Raw genomic sequence first — 26,378 nt, 5'->3', positions numbered from 1 at the left:
GATTCTTGCTGAAATGGTTGACATAAAATAGTGCTTCTTTCTCAGACCAGTGCTCTCTAATCCCTCCTGTTTAGCTCCTGCTGTCTCTGCAGGCCTGTAAGACCAGACAGAGGGAGTCTGAGCTCTGATAGATTCTCAGTAAAACAACCAAATTAGTCTGCTGGCATATCTTGATCTGTCATATGGTGTTACTTGCTACTTTCTGAGAGGTGGATTTCCTGGTTGCCTGCCTCCCTGGCTGTATAGTAATTATCAAGGGCTCCATTAGGGTATTTCATTTTGCACTGACTGAGACAAACCTGGTTTTCAGTATGCAAAGCTGGGAACATAATCACATTTCACAGCAATATTACAGATGAACTGCAGTTTCGGAGAGCCAGGCAAATAGGTATTGTTATCAATATAAAGATTGAGTTTACATAAAGATCCTTGCATTCTTCATATAAATATTATTTATAATAGAAAACCACTTGATCATGATGAACACCATAATATTCAAGAAACTGATTGTTAGGCATTAGTTTACATGTAATTAATTTGTTTATGACATCTCTACCATGATGTCTTTCCCACAGCATTTATGTTATTCTGTGGTTCATTTTATAATATATTTTTAATTCCTTGCTTCTCCCTCTAGCTATAATGTGTTCAGTGAAGCCAGATGGAATTCCTCAGCTCTGTAAAACAGATGAAATAGGAGAACTTTGTGTATGTGCTATTGCAACGGGTACATCATATTATGGGCTCTCGGGTATGACCAAAAATACTTTTGAGGTAAGTTGACAAAAAATGCTATATAAAATCCTTCCTTTTGAACTTCTTCAGTTTCAAGGTTACATTTGACATGGACATTGACAAGTATTGATATTAGCAGTATAAGACTAGAAATATTAATCAATGCTTGTGGCTTGGGACCTATATTCTAGCCAGATAACCTGCACTGAAACCCATTTCATTGAGTGCAATAGTAGATCTTTACGTGAGTTTAGCTTTGGCTCTGAAGAGCTTTTACTTCAAGATTCAAATAAGATACCAGGAGCTGAAAAAAATCAAAAAGAAAGGAGTAAGAAAGACCAAGTTCAAAAGGTAATATTGTACAAGTCTATGTGCAGAATTTGATTATTGCAAACAGTAAGAAAGCTGCTTGGTATTTCTAGAAAGCAGATTTCAACACTTTCACAGCACTTCCAGCATTAAGGTTTGTATTTATACAGAATCCTGAGAGATGTAGTCTTCAAGAGAAGTGTCTAAAGAGCAGAGAAACCTTTTTCTGATTAGTCCCCATCTGCTTTTGTTTGAATTGCATTAGGTGAAAGCCTGTTGGCTTTGTGGAATCTGTTTTCTGACTCCAGTGCACACAGCTGTATTGATAGCTCTGTAGTACCTGCTCACATGTTATCATTAACATTTGCTGAAGACAGTGTGATAGGCTGAACAAATTAGAGAAAAGTGAAAAAATTTGATTTTTAAGCTACAACTCTTTTCTCATTTAATATTAATGGCTGAAATTAACAGAAATGCATTTTGGTTTTCCTTAAAAAATTCTCTGTTATTACCACTTTGAATAGACTAATGTGACTAATACCTCCTGCAAAATGCAGAGCTGAATGTTGTAAACACTGCACATTATATAATGAATGGAGACAAGTGGATATGATTCTACATCCTACTGTTGAAGTCAGGAATCCTACTATGCTATTGTGATCTGAAATTTGTTGATAGCTGATTTTTATGCTGCAAGTACAATTGGCAATACCCAGTGTGAGTGATAATCCTGGATTTTACATACTCCGGGGTAGAAAGGTACTTAAGTTCATTTTGTAGTACTTGCTGTAATTGGGATACCATTCATAATTCATAACTGTCAGCAGTTTAACAGCATATTTAGACTGATTTAGACTTATTCTTAATGCTAAGCAAATAAACTGCCATTGAGTGAGCAGGACCACTCTATTTTAAAAGTTAAGCATGTTCTTAAGTGTCCTCTCCAAGTGGATTGCTATTCTGTTTTACTGCATAATTCATGTTGCAGGTATTAGAGTGTCAAAGAGTTTTGTGTTCCTGAAATGAATTATGGCCAAGGATGTATAAGCATTAAGTCTGTTCAATAAGAGTCACCCATGGGCATCTGGCAGCAGAATTTGACCTTTCTTTTTATATGAGCCTTCAAGAACACTATATAGTCATGGTCTTCTACTTGCCATTGTCTTTTTGCCTTTAAACTATTTAAGTTTAAAGAAATGACTGCAGGAAAGTGTGGTTGTGTCAAAATGCAGCTCAGAGTAGCTCACATGCCAAAAGGCTAACACTGTGCTAATTAGGATAGAAAAAACCATAGGAATCTGTCTGTGGAAGTCACATATGTCTGGTGTTCAGACATTTAGAGAGGTGCTCTATAGAGCTGTATTTTCACTTCCAGGTGTGCTACAGAAGACATTATCACTAGTATTCTGAGAACTTAATTGACCTTAAATAAAAATGTGGTCAGCTGAAAGAGTCAAAAATGTACTGTACCTTAAAATAGCTCTATAGCACTTCCAGCCTGCCTGTTTCTTACACTGTGCTGGAAATTGGCATGAGGTCCACAGCACCTCAAGTTGGCAATCTGCTCAGCTTGGGTTTTTATTTAATACTGTTGGTGTTGATTTGTATATTTATGTTATTTTGTTTATTTTTTTAAGGTCATACATGACTCACAGTTTCAGTTAGAAAATGTGTATGGTAAACAGAGTGGGACTGAATTTGCTGGAACTCAGGTACACACAAGTGTAGGAGTTTCCTGATGCTCCCTTTATGGTCAGTGAAGGATAAAGAGCATCACCAGTGACCTATTTACTTTGTTTCAGAATAGCCATCTGAGAGAAAATGCCTGAAATACTTTGCAGCCTGATTTCTGTGTATAGAGCTGAAGACCTGTGTTTTGGTTTTGCAGGTGTTTCCTATGACCAGTTCTGGTGGCCCCATCACCGAATATCCTTTTATAAGGACTGGACTTCTAGGCTTTATAGGACCAGGTGGACTTGTCTTTGTTATTGGCAAAATGGATGGTTTGATGGTTGTCAGTGGAAGAAGGCATAATGCTGATGACATTGTAGCAACAGCACTGGCCGTGGAACCCATGAAATTTGTCTACAGGGGGAGGTTTGATCCTTTCTTTTTTTATATTATGTAGAAATCTTCATTTTGTTTAGATGAGGTGTAAATAATCCAGATGCTTTCAGAAATCAGTGCCTGATCTTCATTGTAATTTCCCTCCAGTTCTGTTCATATTTCCTGAACCAGGAGACAGCTGAGGGAAGCCCAAGGCAATGCTGAGGCAGAATTTGGATACCAAGATCTTGAAACTGTGATTACTGAAATTCCCAGTTGAGCAGCTGGTTAATTCCAAGGGTGTCGGCTCAACAGGAGCCTTTCTGTGTGAACTGAATATTTCCAATATGCCTTACACTGAAGTTTTTGAATGTGAAAGTGGTTCTTTGTGACTTCCCTCATGTGCTGAAACTGAGCAGGAGACATCTAAAACTTCTGAAGAGCCTCATGCAATAGCATGTGCTCACCCTCCCGCACATGTCAGACCTCTCACAAAATGATGCTGCAATTACTGTCTTCTCAGACGGGCTCAAGGAAGGTGCTTATGCTGGCTGTTATATAACATCTTATCAACAACCTTGGTGTGGCCCAAATGTAGTATTTTTCTTATTCCAAGAATGTTCACTTCTCAATCCTGCTCTGATATTATGCTTGTATATACATGACTGTAGAAGAGGCCTGCTGTTTCGACTCCAGAACTTATCCAAAACTGTTCTTGTAGCTTTTTCCTCATAAATATATTAGTAATTGGCACACCAGGAGTGTAACTAATGAATAAAGAAATCACAGTTGTAGAAGATGGATGCAGAAGACAGGTTTTTCCCTCTGTTCTGGCACTAAATACTCTTCTCTCCTCCTATAGAATAGCAGTGTTTTCCGTGAGCGTGCTGCACGATGAAAGGATAGTTATTGTTGCTGAGCAAAGGCCAGATTCCACAGAAGAAGACAGTTTTCAGTGGATGAGTAGAGTTCTCCAGGTAATTCTCTATATAAACATTTGGAAGATATTTTTTCTTGCTTTATATCCTTTTTATTGATTTTTCAGACCCCTATGGTAACTGACATTTGTTTTTGAGTAATTGTGAATCCACCTTCTGTTGCACTTGCTCTTAATGAGCACAAAATGAGATTCTTGTGAGTGACAGTTCCTATCTGGGCTGCACACACCCAGAGAGTGATCCTTTTCCTAATTAAAATGCTATAAGAAAACAGGAACAAATTGAAGTAAATAATATCAATGAGAAAGTAGCATATGGTTTATAAGGATATAGTCATTCATTACTTTGAAAGGGGAATGAATGGATGAATGAATTATATACTCGTATTGTCAAAAGCTACCAGAGTCTCTTACTAAACAGTTATAAGCATAGATACAGAGTTGGCCTCATCCAGATTTATTTTTTTTAACAAGTGAGAGAGAATTATTTGTTTCTGGTGTACGATGTTGATAGCTAAAATAAACTGAATGAAACTCAGCCTAAAAATCACAATTTCCCTCCACTGAGATAAAGGAAAGTGATTGATTAGCTCAGATCTAGGAATCTACAGTGAGTTTATCTTCTCAGAGGGTCACCCGTTGCAAAGAATCCCACTCCAGCAGTCTGGCAATATCAATACTGTACTCATTTATTTTTTCGCCTCTAATGTCCACACACAAAAATATCAGATATTTTAGATAGGGTGATCCATCTCAGTGGTTAAGCCAATTCAGACTCAAAAGCAATAGATTTAATGGAGATGTAGTCAGATCAGTCAGTCTGTTTATTGCTACCTTGTAAAGCAGTCTCATCTCTGTCTACAGTTGGTTTCCTGTTACTTCTGCTAGCCTTTCCTACTTTCCTTTCTGTCCTTCTGCTGGGACTCTTCCCAATAAATACATTGCAGATATATTTTTTGTTTTACCTAAGAGCCAAAGAAAAAGATCCCACACAATTCAGAGGTGTTTTTATTCATCATTGCATTTTACTGAATAAGAAAGGGAATCTATCTACTGTATCCTTCAAGAAACTGAACAAATAAGCTTTCATCCACCTCAAGACAGGCTTATCTGCTCTCTTGATTCAAAAGACAGCTACATTTCATACAGTTAGAGGCATCTCATATTCACAGTAGATCTAAATTAATACCAAGAAAAGATAGAACCTCTAGCCTGCCATCACACAGAAAGCCTTTGAAACATCTAGTAGCATCTGGGGCAACTGTTGTAGAAGAAGAGACTTTGGATTGCCCACACTTTTGTCAAGGCTCCTAAAAGGGTTGCAACTCTGGACTTAACACTTGCCCTGTTTTGTCAGTGGAGCATCTTTGTGACTTTTACAGAACTAATATCTTTCACAATCATAACAAGCAGAGTTCTGCACTGAAAACTGCTGGAATCTTGTGTCCCAATACTCCTGCCAAGACTCAGCCCTGTTATTCCGAGTCTGATCAAGTCCTAGCAGTGTCTGAGAATAGTAGGCCATGTATCAAAGTACACATGTGTGGCTTCTTTCATCATCCATGTGTGGAGCCTGCAACTCTGTTGTGCACTGCTATGTGAACAAGAAGTTTCTGTTTCCACCACAGCTGAGAGCAGAGATTAGAAGGACAGAAGCCAGGAACATGTGGGATACTTTGTGCCTCTTCCCAATAAGAGTTTTAATGACAGATGTTGGGAAGTGGTAACCAGCTGTATCTGAATCATCTGCTAGTGAGGCACAAAATAACACTATTACAGCCTGTGTCATGGCTCTCAGTGAAATCCATGATAACAAATCTATCAAATTGTACTTGATTTTAATGCTATTTGTGAGCTGTGTGACACCCTGTGAGTGCTGCCCTGTGCAAGCCCTGCCCTGCACTGCCTGCTTCTGCTGTGCCTGGCTGTCTCTTCCCTGCAGTTGAGCTGGATTGATTTGCAGAACCAGTTTTCCTGTTGGTTTTCACATATTCTGACTCTCCTGATCCATCCTGCCCCTTGGCAGGGAGCTGAAGGGTGGTGGAGCTGCTGTACCTGTGGGACTGTGCTGGACTGCATCTGTGGGCTTCAGCAGAAGGATGGTTGGGAGGGAGTGGTCAGGGTCTGGGGTTGAAGTTTCTTGAGAATAGAAGGTTGAAGATCCCAGATCACCCAGCAGTTCAGTCAGATCCTAGATATTCATCTGCTGCAGACTGTTCTGACCCTTCAGGCTGGGTCGTGGTCCTTGTATGGCAGACTGGATGTTAGTTTTACCAGCACCAGGACTTGACAGGTCTAGGTAAAGCCAGGAGATCTACTGCAGCACTGGAGAGTGTTTACCCAGAGAATTGTGTCAGAAGGAGATGTTTTCTCAGCTCAAACAACACTGAAGTCTGGACTCTGCAAGTTTGGGTATATCTTGTCCATTTTTACAATGAAAGAGAGGAACAGAGATTTCAGATACTGTTTGATTCTGTCTGGACAGAGTAATTTCAAAAACCAAGCCATCTCATCAAGAGACATAAATGCCAGCAATATTAAAATTGACTTATACTCTTCTCCCTCAGAATTTTAAGGCTCAGTTCACCAGCTGTCATTCTTGTGACAATGTCATTCCCTGCTTCAGAAATGTGCCAAACTCAAAGGTGTGAAAGGTGTTGGATTTGAATGACACATGGTATTTTTGTGGCATTATATAGCATATGTATCTCTTAGAGAGAGTTCAGAAGTTTCTGGGGAATCATTGCATACACCCCTTGTCCTACCACAGCTGGGTATTGCTTTCCATTCACCACCCATAGGAGCCACAGAGTTTTATGTTTGAGTAAAAGTGGTTACTTGCCCTGTGATGCTTTGCCTTCAAGCTGATGTCAGGTGAGGATTCCATGATTTATCACTGCTTTTCAGAACCTACGAATAACATTATGATTAGTAGGTTATGGTTTCTGCCAGAAACATGAGACATTGTGTATTGGCTGCCATAAATATTTCACTATTGCTGATCTTTTGGGTGATGTCTGTAGACCAGTAACAAGGTCTCCCAGTTCTGCTGTGAGAGCTACTACTGCTGAAACTCCAATGTTTTTAAATGAATTTATTATTCTTTCTTATGAGATTTTACAGTCAAATAAATAAGAAATGGAGCAAACAGAAGCCAAAAGAAAAGCATTGCTTAATCTGTAAAAGTAATCAGTAATTTATTGGTCTACACCTTAGTACATTATAACTGTAAGTGATTATTTGATTCCCAGAATATAGATTGTATCTTCAAGGCAGCACACATATCAATTCACTTTTTTCACAGTTTAAAATTAAAAAGAAAAATAAGTAAATTATATTTTTGAACATTTAACTACTCATTACAGATGCTATTTGTAACTTGTTTCTCAGTTTGCATAAATGTCTGAAGTTGGTTTTCTAACACACTGAAGTTGGTTTTCTAACATGCTGCAATTTCTGTTATAATTATAAGGAAAATAAATCCTTTAAATATGTGGGGAATTAAAATCTATGTGCATAGATATTCATGTTTGACTCAATAAATTACATAGATATTCTATGCTACAGTTTTATTGAAAATGATGCAGTTTAATGAACATATTGGGCAATGAACATGGTTGCTATATGATCCAAAGATGCTTCTTTTTCAGGTTTTTGTCCAACATTTTTTTCAAGTGGGGAGTTTCATAGTTTTCCCTTACATATTTTCCATTCCTGCCTGAAAATCTTTTACTCTGTGGTCAGGGAATGATCACATGTAATGTCTCAAGTAAACTTTACCTTACAAAAAAACTGAAAAGGTTCACAAGCAACATACATCATTAGGCATAAGGGGTTATTTGAAATATTGCCTTGCTCAGAAAGATGAATATTAAGCTGATAGGAATATTTTGAACTTTATCTCTGAGAAGTGCACAGCTTAAAAGCAAGTTCATGTGGTCTGACAGCCCATCTTTTTAAAAAATCTCCAGGATATCTGCTACTAATACGTGCTTAACAAGGTAGCATTTCCTAATAGATTTGTGTGCATTCATCACCAGTTTTTGGTTGTTTTTTATCTGTTGGAATGAGTGTAACAACATTTCAGTCCACCTGTTCCTAGTGAAAAGAACCTCCTTATCATTGACATAGCTGAAGTGTCTTTCCATTGCCAGTTAATTATTAGGGCTGTTTTATGCAGTAATTCAGAACAACATGTGCCTATTAGAATGATGAAAAATTAGCTTTTCATTAAAATCGACTTCCTGTGTGATTTTTTAGGCAATTGACAGCATTCATCAAGTGGGAGTCTACTGCCTAGCACTTGTCCCAGCAAACACACTTCCCAAGACACCACTGGGAGGGATTCACCTGTCAGAAACCAAACAGCTCTTCCTGGAAGGATCTCTGCATCCTTGTAACGTGCTGATGTGTCCCCACACCTGTGTTACAAACCTGCCTAAACCAAGGCAAAAGCAACCAGGTAAGAGGAGTGAGGGCCAAGGGACTGTGACTTCGTGCTGTGTGCCTATGGTACTGTAGGGGAGCAAAATCAAGTAATTGCTGATACAGGTGAGAATCAGCATCATCATCATCTGTCCTCTTCAATGTTCTCTGTGTGTCAAGGACATCATTGGTGTTGCCAGAAGCTAGAAATACCTTCACAGAGAGTGCAAGGAAAAATGCTAATTCAATGAAAGATGACATTTTTATCACTCTGCAAGGCACTGCTGAGACCACACCTGGAGTTCTTTGTAAATTTGTTTTCAGTTATGTTTAAAGAGGATGGAGACCAAACCAGAGAAAGATAAAATCTTGGCTTATTTTGAAGGCTGAGTGTGTAAACTAGAAACAGAGAGGGAAGGGGACTGTTGGCACTAAATAACAGTGTTGGAAGAACAAATACTTAAAAAGTGTTCATGAATAGTTAAACCAAAGAATGCGTGGTTTAATCCCTCACATGCATAGGGAGATTTTGCATTACTCTAACAGCAGGTATGTTAGAGGGAAAACCCTAACTAGTTTTAAGATGGTTCTTCAGAAGTTCTGCCTCTTCATGAAGAATGTTGGATAAAATGGTACAGCAAGGCACATTTAGACCAAGAAAGCCCTTGTAGCCTGCTGTAGTCAGTCACTGGTTATTTGTGCCCAATGTACAAGTAAATTTTAACAAATTTTTGCCTTTAAACCCGATTGCAGGTTTTAGTACTCAGATTTATTTCAAGGAGTTCTGGATGTGTAGCCTCAGGTTTAAGACTTGAATTCAGCTACATAAGACTAAGTGTTGGTTATTTTCCACTTTGAAAAACATCCTGGAATTAGAAGTGGGTTTGCTCTCTGGATCTTGAATATGGAGACTACCCCTCATGAATTCAGTACAAGTTTGCCTAAACCATCATTATCATCATTTAAATCATTTAAAAATGATCAAATCATCATTAAAACCTTTGCACAAATGTTTCAGAATCAAAACCATAATCTCAATTTGTGGATATTGGGAATGCCAGAGGTTAACAGTGACTTGCACTAATCTAATCAAAACTATGAGACCTTTTCCTGCAACACTCACATTGGTATTTCCTTGTTGCTGCATCACAAAATAATTGCTGAATTAGAATCACTGGAGATCATTACAAATATGTTATGTATACACTAAATATTACTAGGGTAAAAGTAATGCCAGGAGCACAGAAACAAAACTGGTAGTATAACATTCTCCCATTTTGTGTTGTTGTGACATACCCAGAGGGTATTGCTTTTATAATTTTAAAGCAGAGTAGTCTGTAGGTGCTTTTGATTGTACATTATCTGGTTACTTCCACCACAAACAATCACTGGGACATCATAGGCTAGAAGTAGAGCCTGGTATAAATTGCAGTTTATCAGTAATCCATGCTGGAGAAGCAGAAAACAAATGCCAACATGAGCTTAAATGCTATCTGTGAGACAGGTATTGTCTCCTAATGGCAGCAACAAAACATCAGTGAAATCCAACTCATGGAGCAGTGTCAGCCATGACATCTTCTTTTCTTCTGAAGTTACTTAACTTCACTCTCAATCTTATTCTAGAGGGTTTGCATATATTTTATCATATGCACCATCTGCCCCCCCAGTCCCTGTCACTTCCTGTCTGTAGCATTACAGAAGTCCTGATACAGATGCATTAAAAAAAGGCAACAGAAGAGGAAAACAGGAATGTTTTCACTCTGGGCTGAGGGTCTTGAATGGATATGCCTACAGTAGGAGCTAAATTTTCCATATTCATCATATCAAGGTAGACAAGATATGTCTCTGGCTGTGGAGAGCCCGTGCTAAAGTAGAGCTGTTTTGACAGGATGAATTGAGTCCTATGTATCTTCTGGTCCATAACCAAACTTTGTGTCAACAGAGATGTGCTCAAGGTTTGGTTCTGTGGACTGCAGTGAGAAAAACATCATGTATTGCAAAAGAAATCCCATGAATTATCATCCATAAGCAAAGGATTTTTATTGTGCTTGGTGGATTTATGCTTTATTCTAGAAATTGGCCCTGCCTCTGTGATGGTGGGGAACTTGGTCTCTGGAAAAAGGATTGCACAGGCCAGTGGTAGAGATTTGGGGCAAATAGAAGATAATGACCAGGCGAGAAAGGTAAGCTAAACTTTTCTGTTACATATAGTTAATTCATACAAACATACAGTTAACATCATATAGTTGACATCAGGTCACTTAGCAGTTCACAGATATGATGGTTGATGATGATTATTGTTGTCATTATTACTACCACCAATTTTTTGATGGCTTCTTTTTAATTAATGCATATATTTAATATTTCAGAACCTCATTTACAGATAAATATTAAGTAGATGTGAGGAGAAGTCACCACATTTCATTTTTATGGATTTTTGAAATAAGTTTACATGGGACAGTAGAAAAAATATGGTGGAAAGCATTCATGGGGCTTCTACCAGAAATCACCCTCTATTACATAATTTTTACCACCTCAAGTGGAATCCAGAGAATTTTGTTTACATATGAGGCCCTGACCTTGTTTGTTGTTATTTTAATCCTGGAAAATTAAGTTGAAATTCAGCTCTTTTGGGGGCTTATGTGAGTAATTAAATTAGTAAATTCTAAGCTGTGTATGTACCTATGTATTTATAGAAAGAAAAAGAGAGGAATCTAAAGAATTAAATAGTGCTTAAGTTCAGAGGGATCAGTAAGTAGTGTTTTGTTCCTTTGGAAGTATATGCAGTGATATATCATAATCCCAGCAGTGGCTTCACTTCCAGAGAGGTGACTGCTACCATGCAAAAGCACCTTCCTATAAATGTGTGATGACAAGAAGATGAATTCCTGTTTAGTGCTTCTGGGTACTGTGACCTGGATTTGAAAGCCAAGAAGTTGTTTGGTGTCGTGACTGTCACTCTGCTTTATTGCAGTTCCTGTTCCTGTCGGAAGTGTTGCAGTGGAGAGCTCAGACCACCCCTGACCATGTGCTCTACACCCTGCTCAACTGCAGGGTAAGAAGCTCAGGCCATAGCTCCAACAGGCTTGGAAAAGGCTCACTGGGATTTCAGCAGCACCTGCTTGTGCTGTGGCTGGATGTGACCTTTCTCTTCCTATTTCCACTAATACTCAGCTGTTATATTTAATGTTCACTGATGCAGAAAGGAAAAGAGAATAATCATTGTCAGTTGTCAAGATATAGATTGTTTTTTTATCAGTGTGCCTTACACATTTCTCATTTCTTTTTCCACCACATACATGTTGTGTGTGAGCTGACACTGCAAATCTGTTTCAATACTGTTGAATCTGTTTCAAATCTGTCCCTGTGTTGAATAACTGTTTAATACTGCTCACCATCCTGATTTCCAATTTGAAAAGCACAGGCTTGGCAAAACCAAAGCATTTTCCCTAAATAACACAATGACTGTTGTTTTTGAGATTGGACCATCTGGGGGAGGTGTGAGAATGAGGAAAGAAGGTGAAAAGAAGAAAATGTATGTCCAGAATACAATCAAGTCTGCAGAAGATCAGTAATAAATCTCTCTGGGTAACCTCCATGAGGTGCCAGCCTGGCACAGCATTTCATTGCTTACTGAAAATGAGTTAATGAATGTGACAGGTACAGAACTTGGCTTTGCTAAGAGTAAAACTTCCTTGCTTTCTGTAGTGTAACTTCTTTACATCCTGGATGATTACAGATGACAAACCAATAAATCTCAAGACCACAGAGAGAATTAAAGTCTGATTTCAAAGCATTCCATCACAGTACATCTACACATATCTGTCAGATCTGGGAAACATACATAGTGTGAGGGTGTTCAGGAGAGGGGAGGCCTGGAATAATGCTGTTCCCCTGGAGTGCTAGCTGATGTTGTCTCAGCCTATGTGGTCTTTATGCAACTTGAATGGGTTCTTAAACCTCCAGTAATTTGTGAACCTCTGTGAAATCACCACTTACAGTATTTACAGAATGTCCTTCTCCATTTTACAGTGCTGGTACAAAGTTCAGTTTGAAGCTACCAGTAAGTAATTAAATGATTCTTTTAAAAATTCAGATTAATAGCTCATATTTGTGAATATGTGAAACCTGCCAGATAAATAGTGAAGTAATTACGTATTTTTTTAATGGCAAAGTAGAAATCTTGAGAGGCAATGCTGTTTATAAGTTCAATATTACACCATTAAAGTACTGCATTGCTGTGTCCTCTAAGTCAGGAGCAAAGATGCTGTGAGGAAGAGTTGATGTGTACTATCCCATCTCTTCCACACATGGCTGTTGCTTTTTAGTTTTAAATAGAGCCAAACTTCCTGTGGTGGCAGAAGGGTTCCAACAGTGGGAAGTAAGGACACAACGTGCAAAACAAGGATTAACAAAACAAATTCCCATTCCATGGAAGTGAAGAGTAGCTGGATTTTAAAATACAGTTTCTCTGTTACTCTCAGTGAAGAGTATCTCATCATATGAGATTTGTTTGAGAGCTGTAATGCTTTTTGGAGAGGAATTAATGTTTTATGGAAAGGGATGACACATTTGGTGGAGTTTGCCCTAGGCAAGTTTTATTGCCTATCTTGAATTTTAGTTCTGATTTGTACTTTTCCTATTTTGTCTTCCCTGGACATTGTCTGTACACTTTGTTCTAAAATAGTCAGGCATCCTGCAGTAGATGACTAATGAAAGTCCACTGAGATTAGTGTTTTCCTGAAACCCAAACTTTGAGAATTTGAAATATTTCAAAATTAGTGAAATACATTGTTTTTAGTGTGTGTCACGAAGGATTGCAACACCTTTACATTTCAGGATTGCTCATTAAAGGCCCAAAGGGAGTAGTTGGCTGATGCTTGCAACTGATTCTTGTCCAACAACTGGATTCTCCTTCCCTACACTTCATATAAACAATGACTTCCCACTGGTTCACAGGCAGCAAATGCCAGAAATCTTAAATGTAAACAAGCTCTGCACAAATTCACTTGATTTACAGCATTTCCCTATCTGTCACTAGGACCCATGCTTCTGATGTGTGTGGGGATATAAAGGGTCCCTCTTCTCAGAACCATGGAAACAGACAGTTTCTTGAAAGAAGAAATGGAGAGTTTAAGTACACTCTCCTGACAGGTCTGCAGTGGCAGGACAGCCAGACCTCATATTGCTTTGGCATACTCAGGGCTGGACAGATGGAAGTCATCTCTGGTCCAGCATCCACAGAGTTGCATATGTCTTTAGAGGAAGCTTTCTCAGTGAAATGGTCTCCACATTGATCATAAGATTGATTAACTGTCTGAAGTGCAGTTCAATAAGTGTGGTTGCTGAGGATGATGAAGAGAAATGCTGAGCCCTGGCCTTGTCCATTTTATTTCCAGTTGGATTGTGTTCTTCATTGCAGTTTGTAATGAAGTCTGTGAATGCCAGGTGATCCTGGTAATGTGGCACTGCTTGCAGTGCTTGCCCTTTGGCAAACTTCTCCCTCCTCTCTGAAGCCTGGTCAGTAAATACTGCAGTGGTGTGTGGGGTGGTGGTAGATAGAAACCGCCATCAGAATAAATGCTTATTATCCCTTGCCTTGTTAAAATAGAGTGTAAAGAACATTTCTTTAAAACAGTAGACCTTCTTGCTTTCTCTCTTAATGAGGATAGAGTGATGCAATACATTTTTTATTGTATTACATTGTATTTTTGATGCACTGTTCTATTTTAGTGTGTGTCTCTATGTGTTCTTTAGTATATGTTTATTCACATATTCTTACATATTCTTACCTTTTCCCCCCTATTTTTTCAGAAACACTTTTTTGTAAGCGAACTTAGTGCTTGTGATAGGTGCCAGGCGTGTCACAGCTGTACTGGAGACTGAATTTCTCTTTTTCCACAGAACAAGTACACAAGCCTGTATGCCACCCTTCCCATACTGCTCTGTCCCTTTCTCCCAGCCCTGACTTGGCCTGACCCAGCTCTAGGTGCAACCAGTCTGTCCTGTACATTCATTTTTAGACTTCTGAGGTGTCTGCCTGCAGTGGTAGTGATTTTTGTGATACAGATGTATATATTTTTCTAAATGTGTACTTGTGTGTGTGCATATATGTACACATCTTTACATTTAGGAAGTGCAAGAACTGTAGCACTCATTCAATTTCAAACACTGGGACTGTTTGATAATTTTGGGTTTGCAGTACTTGAAATGCTTCAAAGATGCCAAGCTCATGCTGACCAGAGTTATTCAAATTTAACAAATGCCTCTCTTCTCTCTTTCATTTATGTGCAATATAAGTGCTTATCTTTTGTTCCAGACTAATTATTTTTTCCATTGCAAAGTATTGTTTTCTCCTGTGTCTTTTGTCTTTAAAGTATTTCTGCTGGGCCTTTTGGCTCCACTCCAGCGTGCAGACAACAAAATGCAATTTCCAGAATTGCTCTCCACAGATGCTCCAGTTTGCTACAGAGACCATAAAGGCACTTCCCTGGCTGCAGCAGGAATGCTGCCTGTGTAGCAAGGGAAGAACAGGTTTCATGGGCAGGATATTAGCACAGTGCTGTACTGCCTTGGTTGGGGCAGAAACACTGCTGAGGGCAGAAGGCACAGAGAAAGGAATAGAGAACATTCCTCTACTTTAGAAACATCTTTTTTACTTCCCACCACAGTTTGGCCTAAGGCTGAATCTTTCCCTATTTTAAGTTGATTGCATGGCATATTGTGGCTGCCCTTCATTCTGCAACTTCTAAGGTGAGGAGGAAAATAGAGTTTCAGCACATCACGTTATCTCCTGTGACATTTATCTTTCTTCCTGTGCAGGGAACAATAGCCAACTCACTGACATGTGTCCAGCTGCATAAACGAGCTGAGAAGATAGCTGTCATGCTGATGGAGAGGGGACATTTACAGGATGGAGACCACGTGGCTTTGGTTTACCCACCAGGTAAGGAATTGCTGTAGCAGTGCCTTGGGACTCCTGGAAGTTCATCAAGGTCCTTCTGAACAGCACTGCATCAGGGGCATGCACACCTCATTAATTGTCAAAACACAAGATGTTTGCCTCATGCATATTCCTTTGAATTTGGTCAAATGTATTGAAAAGAATCTCTCTTTCTGCATGCACACAGATTTTATTTCTTTGGGTTCAGATTAAGACTAACCTGTATTTTTAAAACCTATCTCTTACAAGTAGTCAAATTTAATTACTGGGGGTTTTTTTGCTGGATACAGATTATTTTATGCAGTTCCATCTGCTAAGTGTTCTTAGATTGACCTGTTCAGTTCCCTCTTGGAAGTGCTGCATTTCACAAGGGTAAAGCACCAATAATGAGGAAGTAATACATGGGGGCTTTTTATAGTAGAAATTTGATTGATAAGCAGTAAATTATTAAGAAATACAGAATCATCATTACAATATTCTCTGTAGATTCTTCATCTAGATAGCTCTCTGGGTTTGGATTTTCATCCTTTTGCATCAGGGCTTTTAAGTTTGTGTTAACTGGTAACACATTTGACATTTGCTTGAAATTATTTCTGATCTGGTGCTACTCTTTTATCTTTAACATCTCTTGTGTGTTAGTGAAATAAACAGTCTGATTTAAGCTCTGAAATGTGATAAGTTTGTAAGGACTGCAAGACACCGGTTCTGTCTTTGTAGTTATAGGAGCAGTTTTGCAATGGTTAATATGGCAAAACCTTTTCCACAGAAGACTAGTACTTTAAACTTAAGTGTTTGTTTTCTGCATTTCACTTCCCATGAATGAAGAATTTCATTGAAGGAACAATAACCTACCAGTACTGCAGATCCTTTTCCACTGAAAGAATAAACCAGCCCCCACTGTCATCTTATCACAGCCTGTGCACAGCCCCAGGGAGGTGACAGACAGCAGTATTCAAGGGATCTTGGCACTGTTGTCTGTTCAGCCTCCTTAGGTAGCCTGAAGGGTGCTGTCCATTGTCCATCACCTGTAGTCAATATTTATATGGCACAGCACCTAATTTTATGCTAGAAGCAGGATTTCAAAACCGTTACTTCCTTTTTTACTGTAAAATTTGAGGTCCATATATCAAGGCTTCCTATGTGAGGTTAAAAATGGCAAGAGAAAGACAGTATTTTGTGAAACATCCAGATGTTCTTTCTGCAGCTGGTAGGACCAAGCATCATCCTACCTCATCCTTTTGCTGGGACATCCCTCTTCTTGTACACTCTATAAATGTACATTTAGGAAGAGAAGTAATCTGTAGAAATCAGTCTTTTTTTACAGGTTACTTCCTGAGCAACAAACTGGAGTTCTCCTAAATGTTGATATCTGGCTGCAGTTTAGTGTGTCGCCTGTGGTTTTTCATGCTCAGAACGGTGTGATTGGGAGGAATTAGTGAAGCTGAACAAATACTGACAAGGGGCTGAAAAAGAAGTCTGTTAAAGGGCTTAGTCACTCATTTAACCTTCTGGGTTCAGTTCCAAGTAATATTTATGCTGACATAGAAGTCTGTGATTAAACAATTTGATTTTCAGGGGAGGATTTCTGCTTTGTTCTCCATGCAGGGATAGACCTGATTGCTGCGTTTTACGGATGCCTGTACGCAGGCTGTGTGCCAATAACAGTGCGACCTCCACACCCCCAGAACATTGCCACCACGTTACCCACAGTGAAGATGATTGTGGAGGTGAGCAGATGCCTCAGATTGCACCAGTAGATGAAATGCGTGATGGATTTGTGTCTTTAGGAGCAGTAACTTGAGTGAGGGGTGGTTGGGTTGAAGTTTTATTCCTTCCCAGGACTCAGGAATTCAGTGTGTTGCAAAATCAACACTGCTTGGCAACATACAACCTGCTCACTTGAGCTGTCACATTCTGCCCTAGTTGCGTGACTCTTTTCAAGAAATATATTTAAAGTGCCTCTTTATATTTAGCTGTATGCCAAGAGGGGTAGGATTCCTCACAGGCAGAGCCACACTGACTGCTGAGAAAAACCTCAGTGGGAAGTTTATCCTCACCTGATGGCATGCTCACTGCTGAATGTCCAATTGTTCTGCATTTAAAACAATTTCAAAGTTTTGCTGTGAAGATGTTGGTCAGTCTTTTGTTTCATCCAGGAAAGTGTTACTCAGACTTTTTCATTCAGTGCTTTCTTTTGATATTTTGGCTTTATCTAACAATGTTTAACCTCTGTTGCACATAAATAACTGTAATGTGCATTTTACTGAGGAAAATAAAAATGGTTGAAATTAGATAGCCAGAAATCTGGCAGTTTCTGATTTATTGATTGGAATTCTGAAGAAACAAGTTGAAACAAATGTGTTTTTACCATTGATAATTTATTTTTGTATTTGCAGTTAACAAGTAGTAGAGATAGTTGTAATTTTTGACTTTCCTCAAGGCATCAGATGCCATAAAGTATCAGAAGAGGTATGAGAAATTGTCCTATTATTTTCAGGATTCTTGTTATTTAATATTTTGGCACTTGGCATTTTTAAGCATCAATTGTTAACATACAGAAGTGATGTAAAATGTGAATTTTTTTCTTTTTCTTTTGATGTTTAGTAGCTAAACTAGATGTTTGATCTCATGATAAAAAACTGACAAATCTAAGATGACTTGTATTCATTGTCACTTCAATAGACTAACTTTAGATAAGGTGTTGACATTTATTAGCCATATTAATGTCAGTTTGACTTATAACCTCTCAGCTCTGTTTTACACAAGAATTTTTCTCAATTCTGAGATTAATGACCTTGTAGAAAACAAAATATTACTGCAGTTCACTCAGTGCCAATGCAGTCACACGAATTTCCTGATGTGTTGGGGTCAGCACCTGCTGTAAGATGTTGTATGTCTGCACAGCACCTTTTGAAGTCAGTAAGAATAACTTCTGAGTAAAATTTGGCCTGCATAATTGTGTTTTTGTGATGAGCTGGTAGTTGTAAAATATTACTCAGTTGAGCCCCATCTTGAGTGGTTCCTAACCTGTAGCTAAACCGTGTTCTTTCTCCTTCCCACAATCCTTGTGTCTTTACCTCTGATGTGGAATTCTCCAGACATGGATATTCTGTATTTTAATGAACCTTCTGATCATCCAGATTATATAATTCCTAAGGAGGCTAGGAACCATCAACTTTTGAAATTCCTTTTATTTATTGTTTAGTGTGCCAAATCAAGATTTTCATGGATTAAAATTAGTGATGTAAGAATTAATTTGCCTTGACAGGAAATGAAAATGGACTAAGGGCTGCTGCAGTGGCTTTGTTTGTATTCACTTTTAGCTTGAAGCATTTAAACCTTCTATACAGGGCAGTCATGGGATTAGAATGTCAAGAGATAAAAGCTTGGCTCAGTGATGTGAGCTCCAAATTTCAAAATGTCAGAATTTCTGGTGTTCTAAAAAGTTGGCTTCCATGAGATCATTGTCAATAGAAGCTGTTATCTTCTGCTCAGTGGTAAAATTTAGTGTACATATGATTACTGATTTTATTAGTTTAAACACAGGAAATTTAGTGTGCAATGAAATATTTAATTTTCTTTCCTTAAGGAAAAAAATAGTCTTAGCAGAATTTGCATGGATTTTCAAAGTTTGGGGAAAAGAATAAAAATGTTACCTTTTCTGTTTTTCCTGTGTTTTATCTAAAGTGATTTCCATGCTCATATGCATGTTTGTCTGAATTCCCTAAGCATATTATTTTTTATTCCTAAGAATAAGAAGTATTTTTATTAAATAAGAAATATTCTTGTAGTTGATACCTATGAACTTCTAAAAAAAGGAAAACTAAAAGGAGAATTCAGCATGTATCATCTAAAATTTGGTGCAGATGGTATTTGCTGTAAGCTCACCATTTCATTTCTTAGTGCCACTTGTACAATATCTGTTCTAGAGCTACTTTTGCCAGTATCAGAAGAGCTCCCAGTGGTTTATCCCTAGCACAGGCCCTGGAAATATGTGGCTACCATAAAATTGACTTAAGATAATAAAATTATTAATATAAAATGCCAGACTAGGTATTGGTTGATCTTAAAATATTGTTTATGAACCAAGGTACGTTATTGTCACATAGGAAGTCTTTTGGACACAGTCTCCTTTATTGGCACTTTGGGGTGAGAGCTGATACAGTGTGTAGGAAAGGTCACATTCTCACTATTAAGGCACCTTTAATTTCGTTGCAATGCTCTTCTCAAATTGCAGTTGTCATGTAAGTTGTAAAACTCACGTGACTTTGTCATCTTTGTGAGCTGCAATTTTTTAAGCATCTTCCCACCTGCCGATCAGAAAACATGAAGTTGATATACCTGTGTCCTGTTCTGGCAGAAGATAAGTCACTGTCTTGCCCATTTTCATGGGAGAGTTAATTAGCATGCCATTAGCATGTTTTTATTTCTTTCTTGAATTTCCAGGTGAGCCGCTCTGCCTGCTTAATGACTACGCAATTGATATGTAAATTGTTACGGTCGCGAGAGGCTGCGGCAGCAGTGGATATCAGGACATGGCCTCCAGTCCTAGACACAGGTGAGTGCTGGGCTCAGGAGACCTCTGTCTCTTTTGTCATTGTGCTTGTCAGTGACATACACACGTTTTCTGTCTCTGTCTCCCCCAGATGATTTGCCAAAGAAGCGGCCTGCACAGATCTACAAACCTTCTAACCCTGAAACACTTGCTTACCTTGACTTCAGTGTCTCCACCACTGGCATGCTGGCAGGGGTAAAGGTAGGGACTTCTTCTTTAAGCTTTCCTTCTTGCTGTCCTGCCTGGCTGGCAGGTGGTTGCTCCTAATTTGTGACTCCTCATGATTTTTGGAAGCAGGAATTGAGGTCCTTCCTCCCTTGCAGACTTGTTTGAATCCAGTGACATTAAATTAGTTTTCTACTTGCTATAGAACTGTGTGTGGTGGTTTATCCCCTCTCCTCCTCAGACTAAAAGTTTCATTCCATTACTCCTGTGCACAGACCACCAGTTTTTCTGCCTGAAACATTTTTTAGCTTAGGCATCTGTTATTTCCATTTAATGAGGGAAATGAGACTGTCATCCTTCTCCTGCTTGTTCCAGTGCCCATTCATTGCTCGCTTCTTATGGCAGCTCAGGTACTGGCCATTGGTTTTCAATATCCTCTTCTTGTAATTAAGGCACCTGATGATTTCTCTGGTATATTCACCCAGTATAGTACTAGAGTAAGCTGCAAAAACTCATTAATAGATTTGTTTGCTAATATCAAACAAATTCAAACAAATATCAAGATGCTATTAAGGCATCTTGAGCTCTTGAAATCTATGCCATTTTCTCCAACCCTCTAGCCACAATTCATGTTTTACCTAACTTATGTATCCCACTACTGGTTTCACCAAGACACAGTAAAATCACTCTGTTATCCTTACCTGTTTCTTCCATATTCTTACTTGTTGCATATTCAAGGATTATCATTACTTTAACAATCTCTGCTGATGTATCACACATGGAGCCTATGCTGCATTCCTCATACTCTTTAATATCACCCATCTGTTTGCAGAAACGGTCAGCATAATTTATAAACAAAGAAAGCATTATTTTCCCAGTTTTTGGATGAAGAGATGGAAGCACAGAGCTGTTGAGGCTGACTGATTGTTAAATGGTTGACCTGGCTCATGGTCATATATTGGACGTTCTGTCCACCTAACTTCGAGTAGCTACAATGCCTACAGATGTGGAATAGTCATTGGGCTCCTCAGAGCCAGCAGAGAAAAGCAGGGACTTTTAGGGTGTAATTTATCTGACTTATCTAAAACATCTAGTTTTTTAAAGGAGTAAATGTCACATAAGTCTTCATTTCCTCTAGAGAAAGCCTCAAATGATTGTTTCAGATGCAGTCAGCTGTATTAAATCAGGTCTGAAGTACACTTTATCAGACTTGCAGAAATGGCTACTAACTATGCAAAGTGAGTGTTTGGGAAACTTCAAAGATAGTCAAAGGCAGGACAAGTCAATGAGCCTTTCTTAGTGTGGCTAGAGGGAAATACAGATAAATCTATCAAGGAATTCTTGATTAGCTTCTAATATCTGGGTCACAGAGCCTGCAGGCCACTGACTCAGCAGGTTTATGTAAACTGTTACCATCTACTACATCATCATTAGCGACTAATTAATAATAAAATGATCAAAAGAGACCACAAGGCTTATATTCATAATGCAGTGGTACTAAATGAAAAGAAATAGCTAAATAGCTCCTGTGGCTCCTGAAAAGTTGATAAATGTTTTGTAATTACTTTGAAAGTAGTAGATTCCACTTGCATTTGTTCTCAACATTTTCAATAGCTTGCATGCAGCATGGTTTAAAAATTCCCAGAATAACAGCAGTTCTATGTTAATAGAGTTCAGTTTAATCCCATATGAAAAAGTAGTCTTTATTCAGCTGGAGTAGAATTAATCTGCAGACTCTAGATGATCACCACAGACGATCACCACAGACCTACATTCAGAGCTGGTCATTTTGCATCACTTGGAACACATCCAGCCTCAATTATGGAACTGTCACTGGAATGGAGAAAAAGTCACTTCTGGAACTTTCTTCCCCTGTTTACTTTAAGATCAAATAAATTTTATCTTCCAAGTGCCTGTTTTCCTCCATTGACTCTCAGTGAGCAGTGTATAAAGCAACCAGCTCCCTCTGTGGCAGAGATCAGAGCTTTGGTAAGTTAACTCCTATCCAGACAGTATATCTAACACTGGTGTCTTTCTTGTTACTAATAGAGAGGACAAACATGAAAAGATATTTTCCTGTTTCCATTGTCATTAGAACATGTAAGTCAGGATGGGTGAGTGTGGGAAGCATCCTAAACTAGGAAAAAAAATCAGAAGATTTTCCTTTGCATCAGGTTTTTTATTTCTACTTTCTGCTTGTATTACCTTTGAAAGCTCCCTTACCAAGATTTTAAGAGCCTGTTTCTCAACTGGGATCTGGATAACATGAAGATATTTGACAGATATTTATTTACAGGAACTTTACTAAGTTTTTTGGGGATTTTTATTGCTAAATGATTAGGCCCTTAGTACTGCTTTGCTTGGCAAAATCCCTTTCAATTTAAAAAGTGCTTTGGCATTTTTCATTTATTTTGTTAAGAAATACATACTTTAGAAATGTTACTGATGATCAGCAAAGTGTTTCATTCAGTCATTCATTCCTTTATTCTTCCAGAAAGTGTAGCATATTATCATTAGCTTTGCATACAGCTTGGAGCACATCTTTAAACCACTCACAGCTTTCTTCCTAAATCACTTCAAACTTACCATTCATTCTGTCTCCTCTCCCCTTTCACAATTATTTGATGCCCTCTTGAAGGAAAATTATGTTTTCTGAGATATAAATTACCTGTGCGCATAAAGTCAACTACATGGAGCATAAAGTCAATATTTATTTGGTGTTTTTATCCTGTAATTGATGTAAGCACTTGGTGCAGTCTGGGAGTGAGCTTTCCAATGACACAGTTGATCATTTTAATTGCTTTGCTGTTGTCTTTCAGATGTCTCATGCAGCCACTAGTGCCTTTTGTCGTTCTATTAAGCTGCAGTGTGAGCTTTATCCCTCCCGGGAAGTCGCGATCTGCTTGGACCCCTACTGTGGACTTGGGTTTGTCCTCTGGTGCCTCTGCAGGTGAGGCTTCTCCTCAGCCTTTTCTGAATCACAGTTTCCCTTGTACTGTGGCACAACAGAATGGATGATGTGAGTGATGAAAGGATGGGAGGAATGGACAGCGCCTCTGGGACTGCCACAGGCGGTTGGAGTTGCTGGGAGCTATGTGGAAGCTGCTGGCTGGAGGATGTTGTTTGTTTGAGTTGGGCATGGCCGTAGGTATTTAGACTTGGAAGTACAGAGCATCAGCAGGGCTGCTCACTGACCTCCTGCTGCTTTTTGCTGTCTCTGCCCAGTCTGGCTTGTTTTAGTTGATGGAAGCAGTGCTTTACTAATATTACCTTAAGGAAGTGGTTTCCTTGTGTTCTCTTTTTCATTCTCTAATCTGAAAGCAGGAGTAGATGTGACGGGACTTTCTCATTTGTGGGACTTTCAGGATGTGATTTTTGCAGAGACACAGAAGTGTGTTTTCTTGCAGGTACTTTTATGGCAGTAGCGAAGTTACCAGAAAACAAAACATTTCTAGTAAAACATGAATTAGCTTTCTTGGTTAATAAATTCAGAAATATAATAAAGAGATTCTGTCAATCCCTATACTCCAGAGAGATTACAGTTCAGCACTGAAAGCAGGTCTATTGATTTATTTTTTTTTAAAATTAGCTAGGCTGATGCAGAGGCAAAGGAAAAGAACTGTGAGTGTTAATGGAGCCCATTTTGATGAAGGCATCTCAGAGTCACAGTAGTCTGACATCTTTGCTCTCTTCACAGAAAGTTCTTTGGTGTTAGCAGTACTGCTATTTTTAGTTACTAAAATTAAGATAATCCACAGCATTAAAAATACTTTGGATAAACTTTGTTCCAATTTACTAAATAACTGAGGGAAATATTGTTTGATAACAACTGCAACAATTTATTTTCAGCAGTTACTGTTTATTTAAAAGTAGGCTATTGGCATGGTTATTTCCCTTTTAAAATGTTTGCTATTATGTATTAAATAGACTAAAGATTAACAGTATTATCTTATTCATTCTTGATCAGTTTCTCTTGATTTAAGCTATACTTGCCTAATTCTGTTTTGAATTTTACATAGGGATTAGAGTTCCGTTTGTTTTAAAAAACATTTGTGTTTTCAGTGTTTTATTTACCCAACATAAAACTATTGAGGCTGCAATAAAACCCCCAAAAAATACAACTTAAGAAATACTGTGATTTTAATGAAAACCCTCTCTTTTAAGTTTAATTTTTATATGTTGTTTTTTAAAATTCAGTCAACTATTTCTGATAAAGACTTGAGTGTTCCAGCATGTGTTGATGTCAGCACTGTTAGGCCAGGGATGGTCTGTACAGCACCATAGGAGAGTTCAGCTAAGGAATGTATCATTGTATAGGATAGTGCTGGAGCACAGAGCATCCGGGAATAGCTTCTCTGCAGCCTCGTGATAGAGCCATAAAACACAGATAAATGTTGACCTGTCCAAAACCCAGATAATTTGTGGTGCCCAAGACTCTCCTGAATGCAATTTTTTTTATTTATTCCAGAAACATTTTTCCAGCAAATACGCGCTTGCTGCCCTTAGTCCTTCCCAGCCCTGATAGTATTCAGACTTTCAGAAGGAGAAGACTGTTTATGACTGGCAAGTGAATTAAGGCAGCAAGGCCTCTGGGAGAAAGCAATCAGAGTCTGTGCTCATTTGTAGCTAACAGAAGGAATAGAAAATTTCAAATACCATTTTCAAAGAAGAGAAAGGGAACAAGGGAGTTGAAGGAACTGAGATCAGGACAGCAACACTCTCGTCTTATGAACCTTCATATCAATCTTTTCTTTGCCACTGATCCCCTGTTCCTATTAAATCAAAAAAACTTCAGGCTGCTAGAATTGTGATTGTCATTTGGAGAAAGCTGCATCAGATACAACCTAATTAATTCCACTTACAAATCTATTTTCCATTTCATTACTATTTTAGAAATGAGGATTATTTGATGTGATATGAAAAAATACAGCCTGGAGTTTATAAGGCTCTTACTCCTCATAACTTAAAATTTTGTGACTTTGCATTTTACCCTTTGAGGTTTGGCATAACTGGATCCTGCCCAACATTTCAACCCAGATTTCTAACTCAGAGAATTCTACTCTAAACTTATGATTGTCTGTCACCACTTCAATTTACTAAATTAATTTTTCTAATGGCATATGGAAATGAAGTTTGATCTTCAATTTTTTACAAGTCAGGGGCTTTTGAGAGTTAAATAGGAACTCTTTGTTTTAGGAGCCCAGCAGGAAGCAAGAGCAACCTCCTGTGCTGGGTGCAGTTAAAAGTACATTTACATTCCTTTATTAACTAGACCAAAGGAGGCATTGACTAAGAAATTGAAAGAAAAACTAACCTTTTATCCCTGTTGTAGGTGCTTAGATGTTGTGCTGGCCTGCTCCACTGTGGTGCCCCAGAGTTCCCCATTCTGTGAGGTCAAAGCTACTTAGGAAAGCTGCTGGAGCATGGAGCCAGTCCTTTGGTAAGTTTGGAATATATTGCATAGTTTTGCAAAGTTTTTTATTTTTTTAAAATTTATTATTTTATGGCCTAAAGGTTATAAAATAATAAAGAAAAGAAACCTTGCAAAGCAGAGCAATACATTAAAAAGATCTGTTCCTTCTAAACTGGCTGCATGCTCCAGCAGGGTTTCCTTGGAACCTTTGTCATTGAACAGCAAGTCCTGGGTGTGGCAGCAGACGTCAGCTCCATGTGAGTTCACAAACCCCTAAGTTCCTAATTTGAATGAGTTCTTATGATTCAATAAAAGAATACATTATCTTTGCATTTTTCTCTTTAATAATCTCATTTATCCATTTTGAGAAGGTGATCCTAATATTCTGACTTGCATTGAGTTACATTTTAAAATGTACTACATTATTTAAAAGGAAAAAATAATTTCCTCAAATGTAAAAAAAAAAAATAAAAATTCTAAATCCCATTTTTCAGAAATGGTTCCTGAAATTAAGATGTCCCTGTCTTAATGCTTCTTACTGTGGGGCAGAATACAGCATTCTGCAGTTCATTAGTGAGGATTCACTTAATTGATATTTGCTGAGTAATGCAATAGAATTAAGAATTTTCCCCCTACTTTAACCCAGCTAAGCCATCTGAAATTGCAGTTCTGCTGTAAAAGTAGAACTCTGTTGGAAGTCAGAATTGTCCTTGCTCAAATTAAAACTAAGTGCATTAACTTTTTTTAATAAACTTTATATATATTCTCAGAAACTGAGCATGTAGTGGTGTAAGTCAGTGAGACTCAGACTGGACCAGAGGAACTGAATTTTCTGGTCCACAGTGGCCAT

General features: G+C 38.3%; 1 protein-coding gene across 6 annotated transcripts in view; it reads left to right on the top strand.

Annotated features, from left to right (window-relative positions):
• DIP2C (disco interacting protein 2 homolog C) overlaps nt 1–26,378 on the top strand; it is a 308,876-nt gene that overhangs the window by 238,850 nt on the left and 43,648 nt on the right. For 5 of the 6 annotated variants that reach the window (XM_015617879.3, XM_033520375.1, XM_033520383.1 and 2 more), the window contains 11 exons: nt 638–774; nt 2,933–3,141; nt 3,953–4,067; nt 8,288–8,489; nt 10,526–10,635; nt 11,427–11,507; nt 15,275–15,398; nt 17,001–17,122; nt 19,842–19,953; nt 20,042–20,151; nt 22,935–23,065. In XM_015617879.3, the coding sequence (XP_015473365.1) occupies nt 638–774; nt 2,933–3,141; nt 3,953–4,067; nt 8,288–8,489; nt 10,526–10,635; nt 11,427–11,507; nt 15,275–15,398; nt 17,001–17,122; nt 19,842–19,953; nt 20,042–20,151; nt 22,935–23,065 (1,453 nt within the window). Of the gene's footprint in view, nt 1–637; nt 775–2,932; nt 3,142–3,952; nt 4,068–8,287; nt 8,490–10,525; nt 10,636–11,426; nt 11,508–15,274; nt 15,399–17,000; nt 17,123–19,841; nt 19,954–20,041; nt 20,152–22,934; nt 23,066–25,447; nt 25,556–26,378 lie in introns of all 6 variants that reach the window. The other variant, XM_033520388.1, reaches the window with a different exon arrangement.

This window comes from Parus major, chromosome 2, assembly GCF_001522545.3.
Source record: "Parus major isolate Abel chromosome 2, Parus_major1.1, whole genome shotgun sequence".
Classification (NCBI taxonomy): domain Eukaryota; kingdom Metazoa; phylum Chordata; class Aves; order Passeriformes; family Paridae; genus Parus; species Parus major.
The sequence above is the reverse complement of the archived record's forward strand: the minus strand, read 5'-3'. Positions and strand labels throughout refer to the sequence as shown.